Consider the following 7300-nt stretch of genomic DNA (forward strand, 5'->3'; position numbering starts at 1 on the left):
GAAAATCAACTGATATTAGCACAAGGTTAGAAGAAGGGACACAAAATGATGGTGGAACATAAGAGAAGCCCTGTTGGATCAGGCCAATGGCCCATCCAGTCCCACACTGTGTCACATAAGAACATAAGAGAAGCCCTGTTGGATCAGGCCAGTGGCCCATCCAGTCCAACACTCTGTGTCACATAAGAGGAGCCATGTTGGATCAGGCCAATGGCCCATCCAGTCCCACACTGTGTCACATAAGAACATAAAGAGAAGCCATGTTGGATCAGGCCAGTGGCCCATCCAGTCCAACACTCTGTGTCACATAAGAACATAAGAGAAGCCCTGTTGGATCAGGCCAATGGCCCATCCAGTCCAACACTCTGTGTCACATAAGAACATAAGAGAAGCCCTGTTGGATCAGGCCAATGGCCCATCCAGTCCAACACTCTGTGTCACATAAGAACATAAGAGAAGCCCTGTTGGATCAGGCCAATGGCCCATCCAGTCCAACACTGTGTCACATAAGAACATAAGAGAAGCCCTGTTGGATCAGGCCAATGGCCCATCCAGTCCAACACTGTGTCACATAAGAACATAAGAGAAGCCCTGTTGGATCAGGCCAATGGCCCATCCAGTCCAACACTCTGTGTCACATAAGAACATAAGAGAAGCACTGTTGGATCAGGCCAATGGCCCATCCATTGGAGCAGAGGTCCATCAGTGGCTATTAGCCACAGTGTGTGTGTATGTATAAAATTTTTTGCCACTGTGTGACACAGAGTGTTGGACTGGATGGGCCATTGGCCTGATCCAACAGGGATTCTCTTATGTTCTTATCCAGCCCATCCAGCCCAACACTCTGAGTCACACAGTGGCCCAAAAAATTATATATACACAGTGAGTGGAAACTGCTGGCAAGCCACAGAGGAGCTGTGGCAACCCTACAGAGCAGGGCTGTCAAGCTCCTTTGTTATGAGGGCTGGATCTGACATAAACAAGACCTTGTTGAGCTGGGCCATGTCAGGTTGGGCCGAGCTATGCTTGGCCAGGCCATGTGTGTACCTATGTAAGATTAGGCAGCAGAGATATAAATTTTATAAAGGACACAAACACAAGTATATATCTTAAAAAACTTAAAAGACGCTTAAAATGATAGCACTCATTGGTTTTAAAGATGCTTTCTTTGTATTTCTTCGTATTTGGGCAAAGGAAGCTCTGGCTCTTTTCTTCCTTCCCCAGGATGGGGAGGAGCCTCAGCCAATAGAAGGAAGAGAGGCTTGGCTCAGTAACTGCTGTGCGATTGAGAGAGCCTGGCAAAGCAAGCTAGTCCTCCCCCCTTCCTCCCCAAGGGAGGAGCCTCAGCCAATGGAGAAAACACAGGTTTTGCTCTGTAGCTCCTGTGCAATTGAGAAAGCCTTGCAAAGCAAGCTGTTAATGCAGAAGGAAGCAAGAGAGAGAGAGGGAGAGAAGGAAGCAGATGACAGCCAGTTGCTCGGGGGACTGATAAGAGCCCTCCGGGGGCCTGATTCAGCCCCAAACGGCATGTCTTACACCCCTGCTCTAGCGTTTTCAAGGCAAGAGATGTTCAGAGGTACCATAGCTATCGCCTGCCTCTGCAAAAAAAAACATTTTTAAAAAAGCAGTGACCAGAATGCCTTGGCTTTCTCACAGCACTCTGCTCCAAGCACATGTAAGAGCTCAGGGGAAGGCTGATGCTAAAACAGAAGAACAAGCCAACGTCCGCACGTCATTCCCCTCTGCGCGAGGAGGCGGCTGGTGAAGCACCGAGAACTTTTCCAGGAATGAGTTGCAGGACTGCTATTACAGGCCTGATACCACCGTCAGCTGACTCTCCTTCAGTTCACGCTCCTCCATCGTGACAATCGCTTGACAGCATCAGTCTGCAGCCCACCTTCTAGACTAGAGGGAACTACATTACAGGGTTTTAGCGTTTTCTGGTAGCATTGGGGAAATCTGAATGCTCTGGATTTAGAACTTGCTTAACAAAAGAGCCACATAGAATAAACATCAGGTGTTTGAGAGCTGCAAGACATGAATGCCAGATGCTTCAGAGCCATAAGACCAGGAGGGAGGGAAGCAAATAGATGCTGAGGGAGGGAGAGGTGGAAAGAAAGCAACTCAAACTTTAAATGCATTCTCCAAAGCTTCCAGCTGGATTGGCTTGGAGAAGTGATTTAAAGAGACAAATGCTTTCTCCAAGCCAGCCAATGGGGCGGTGGGAGCTTCAAGAGCTGCACAATATGTGTGAAAGAGCCACATGTGGCTCCTGAGCCACAGTTTGGCCACCCCTGCTCCGGAGTGTTTCATCCACATTGATTTTGCATGCCCGTGACCTCTTGTCTGATGTAAAAGAAATTACAACAGGGATCATTGCTCTTCTTCCCTTCCCTGTTTGTTAGGGTTGCCAACACCAGGTTAGGAAATTTCTGGAGATTTGTGGGTGGAGCCTGGAGAGGTTGCTCTGCTGAGATATACACCCGGACCCCGTAGCTGCCATTTTCTCAGGGGAACTGATCTCTTTAGTCTGGAAATCAGCTGTCACTGACCTGGAGGCTCAATCTGACACTTAAAAACCCTCTACCTGTAAGCCTAACAAACAACCAAGGAACAGCTTTAAGAATATAAGAGAAGCCATGTTGGATCAGGCCAATGGCCCATCCAGTCCAACACTCTGTGTCACACAGTGGCCAAAAAACCCAGGTGCCATCAGGAGGTCCACCAGTGGGGCCAGGACACTAGAAGCCCTCCCACTGTGCCCCACCAAGCACCCAGAATACAGAGCATCACTTGCCCCAGACAGAGAGTTCCAACAATACGCTGTGGCTTGTAGCCACTGATGGACCTCTGCTCCATATGCTTATCCAATCCCCTCTTGAAGTTGTCTATGCTTGTAGCCGCCACCACCTCCTGTGACAGTGAATTTCACGTGTTAATCAGCTTTCACATGAAGCTGCCTTATACTGAATCAGACCATAGGTCCACCTCGGTCAGTATTGTCTACTCAGACTGGCAGCAGCTCTGCAGGGTCTCAGGCAGAGGTCTTTCATGTCACCTACTGCCTGGTCCTTTAATTGGAGATGCTGGGGATTGAACTTGGGACCTTCTGCATGCCAAGCAGCCACTCTTCCACTGAGCCATGGTCCTTTCATTCCTTTCCAGGCAAACTTCTATGCCAGCAACAGTAGCTCCGATTCTATGCATGCTTATTTAGCGGCAAGACACATTAAATTCTGTGGGATACGCCTCACAGTAAACATTCAGGCTTTTGTGAATGCAAACTGGGAAGTCCCTGGTTCAAATGTCACCACAGCTGTGATTGTTATGGGGCCTTATGTGCCCCTTCTCTATTAGCACTACAGGCACCATAATTTCCAACGGCTCTGACAGGGCTGTTGTACCGAACGACTAAGAGACTACACGTGAAGCAACTCCGTACCTGCAGTGCGTTATATAACTGCTTAAGCAGCATTATTAATACTTTGCCAAATGTCACTGACTCAATTTCCCCCTTTCATGCAGACAGAAGAACGGTGGCCGTGTATCTCTGAATGTGGTTCATTCCTCCTGCTATTTAAAGCTGGCAAAGGGGGAGGCAGCCAACCCCCCAATACATATCACCCATACGCATACTCATGCAGAGACCTGCAGTACACAGATGCCTCCTTGGTAAACACAGCTGAGCTCTGTCAGAACAGCAACGGTTAAGGTATGCATTTAAGTCACACCTTTTTCTTTCTCTATTTTTAATTCTGCTGCTCCTTAATTAGTCATTCCCTACACACGCAGATATGCAAGAGTCTTCGCTGATTTCCTGGCAGCGGCCAGAACACTGCAATAATTATGCATCTCTGTATTCAAGCACAACGCGTGGCAATTGCGAGAATATAAACACAAGCCGCGCAGTCCTTTGCTGGATAACAGAGGAAGGGGGAAAAGGAATGTCCACATTTTAAAGGGCGTTTCGTGCCAAGACGAAGGATGATCCCAGACACACACTTATCTCTCCCTCACACCCATTTCCCAGCTGTACCAAATGCAGCACTGTAATTTCGTTGCACACTGCACGTACAGACCACATTGAATATACACCTTTTTGCTTTTCCTACAAATCCATGACATTCAGACAACACAATCAATACCACTTTGGAGATTTCACTGTGAAGGGAAGCTTATTTTCTTCTGATAAACCTGGGATCTTGCTGGCATTTTAAAGCCAGGGCTGTTTCATCCAGTCTGGCTGCTTTCATATATGGACACATGAAGCTGCCTTATACTGAATCAGACCCTGGGTCCATCAAAGTCAGTCTTGTCTACTCAGACTGGCAGTGGCTCTCCAGGGTCTCAAGCTGAGGTTTTTCACACCTATTTGCCTGGACCCTTTTCAGTTGGAGATGCCGGGGATTGAACCTGGGACCTTCTGCTTATCAAGCAGATGCTCTACCACGTTCACATGCAATGTCTCGTGTATACAGGTTTCATAACTTTTCTTAATAATCAGATGTCAATGGATTTATTTAGACTGCGGTCTCGATTGTAATAGCACAGCCGTTTCGGGTTTCCCTGGCATGTTAAAGACGGCAGGTTGGCATTCGCAGTTTCTCATGCCCAAGTCTGTCAAGCCACCATTATGCAGGTGTGCTTCGTCGGCCCAAAGGGAGAGGAGAAAATCCCACCCACCCCCCAAACAAAAGCCATGTCAGTTATTTTGTATATAAATCAAGAGGGGATCAAACCCAATGGGTGGGGGGGAGCAATCCATGCGACATAGGGTTGGCCAAGTCCAATTCAAGAAATATCTGGGGACTTTGGGGGTGGAGCCAGGAGACTTTGGGGGTGAAGCCAGGAGACTTTGGGGGTGGAGCCAGGAGCAAGGGTGTGACAAGCACGATTGAACTCCAAAGGGAGTTCTAGCTATCCCATTTAAAGGGACCGCACACCTTTTAAATGCATTTCCTCCCTTCGAAATAAGGATAAGGACACCTTTTTTTGGGGGGGGGGGGCTCATAGAATTGGATCCCCTGGTCCAATTCTTTTGGAACTCAGGGGGTATTTTGGGGAGAGGCGCTGCATGCTATGCTGAAAATTTGGTGCCTCTATCTCAAAGAACAACCCCCCCCCCCCAAGCCTCAGATACCCGCTGATGAATTCTCTATTATTTCCTATGGGAATAAGTCTCCATAGAGAATAACAGAATCCCCAGCAGACATTTCTCCCCCCCCCCTCCACTTTCTGATGACCCTTAAGCAGGGGGGTCCCCTGCCCCCACCTGGGGATTGGCAACTCCAATGTCAGGTATTTTATATATAGATCAAGAGGGGATCAAACCAAATAGGGTTATGGGGGGGGAGCAATACCAAAGCTTCCCCCCTGTCCATGCAGGTATTTTATATATAAATCAAGAGGGGATTAAACCAAATAGGATTATTGGGGGGGGGGGGGGAAGCAATGCCCTGTCCATGCAGGTATTTTATATATAGATCAAGAGGGGATCAAACCAAATAGGGTTATGGGGGGGGAGCAATACCAAAGCTTCCCCCCTGTCCATGCAGGTATTTTATATATAAATCAAGAGGGGATTAAACCAAATAGGATTATTGGGGGGGGGGAAGCAATGCCCTGTCCATGCAGGTATTTTATATATAGATCAAGAGGGGATCAAACCAAATAGGGTTATGGGGGGGGGAGCAATACCAAAGCTTCCCCCCTACCCACGCGACATGATTATGTGCTCAAAACAGGGGCAATTCTCCTGCTCCTCCCCCTTCCTCACACAGCCTCCTTCAGTTGTGGGGCAGGGATCTGAGGCCCCCCAAGTGACAGGTGTCAAGAGCCCCCGAGGGGGCCTGGCGGGGGAAAATGGCGGCGGCGCCTCCCCTCCCCTCCCCCACCCAGAGAGCAACTGCCCTGAAAATGGTGGTTGTGGGAAGTGGGCCTCGGGGGGTCGTTCAGGAGAAGAAGGGTCGTGCGTCCCCGAAGAGTGTCCGCGCCTCGAAATACAGTCGGGGGCTAACAGCCGGGGGTCCCCCCTGGGGGTCCCGCGCCTCTCCCCCCGAGGAATCGCTCACCATTTTGGCGGATGGTTCTGGATACTCTCGTTCCCCCACCCAGCAATCGCCGCGGCCGCCTCAGCCGAGACCGAGGAGGACTGGAAGGCGAGCGAGGACGACGAAGACCGCGGGAAAGAGCGGCCCCTGGCGCGGAGACCCTCGGAGGCAAGGGGGCGCTCTAGGCGTCAGTCTCGCGCCGGCGGTTCGCAGCATCTGTGAAGGGAGCGGGGAAGGGGCGGGGCTCGCGGGTTGCTATGGCGGCGGGGCAGCGCAGTACTCTGCGGCCTTGTTTCCTTCCCTTGCTGGAGCATCTTTTCCTGATGCTTTTTCCTGTTCTTTTGAACAGGCAAGTACAGAAGACACGTGTGTTTCTTAAAATACGTGTACACTATTAGAATTTTAAATACATATTGCGTGCATTTTAAATACATGTGTTTCATCAAATATATGTATATAAAAAGGTAAAGGTAGTCTCTTGCGCAAGCACCAGTCGTTTCCAACTCTGGGGTGACAACACTTCACAGTGTTTTCATGGCTCTTTAGCTTGGAGAAATGTCGACTGCGGGGTGACATGATAGAGGTTTACAAGATAATGCATGGGATGGAGAAAGTAGAGAAAGAAGTACTTTTCTCCCTTTCTCACAATACAAGAACTCGTGGGCATTCAATGAAATTGCTGAGCAGTCGGGTTAAAACGGATAAAAGGAAGTACTTCTTCACCCAAAGGGTGATTAACATGTGGAATTCGCTGCCACAGTGTGTGTGTGTACACATACACACACATATATATATTGGCCCCTGTGTGACACAGAGTGTTGGACAGGATGGGCCACTGGCCTGATCCAACATGGCTTCTCTTATGTTCAGACTTTTTACAGGGTGGTTTGCCATTGCCTTCCTCAGTCATCTACACTTCCTCCCCCACCCCAAAAAAGCTGGGTACTAATTTTACCGACTTCAGACGGATGGAAGGCTGAGTCAACCTTGAGCCGGCTACCTGAACCCAACTTCCCCCGGGATCGAACTCAGGTCATGAGCAGAAAGCTCGGACTGCAGTACTGCAGCTTTACCACTCTGCACCACGGGGATCTATCTATCTATCTATCTATCTATCTATCTATCTATCTATCTATCTATCTATCTATCTATCTATCTATCTATCTATCTATCTATCTATCTGTCTGTCTGTCTGTCTGTCTGTCTGTCTGTCTGTCTGTCTGTCTGTCTGTCTATCTATCATCTATCTA

At 49.0% G+C, this 7300-nt stretch overlaps 1 protein-coding gene across 1 annotated transcript in view; it reads right to left on the reverse strand.

Moving 5' to 3' along the window:
• Positions 1-6220, reverse strand: part of LOC132569789 (elongation factor 2-like) — a 49419-nt gene extending 43199 nt beyond the window's left edge. Inside the window, 1 exon segment of the mRNA XM_060236208.1 lies at positions 6072-6220. Coding sequence (XP_060092191.1) covers positions 6072-6074 — 3 coding nt within the window. The 5' untranslated portion in view covers positions 6075-6220.
• Between the last annotated feature and the right edge of the window lie 1080 nt (positions 6221-7300).

Source organism: Heteronotia binoei, chromosome 4 (assembly GCF_032191835.1).
Source record: "Heteronotia binoei isolate CCM8104 ecotype False Entrance Well chromosome 4, APGP_CSIRO_Hbin_v1, whole genome shotgun sequence".
NCBI lineage: Eukaryota > Metazoa > Chordata > Lepidosauria > Squamata > Gekkonidae > Heteronotia > Heteronotia binoei.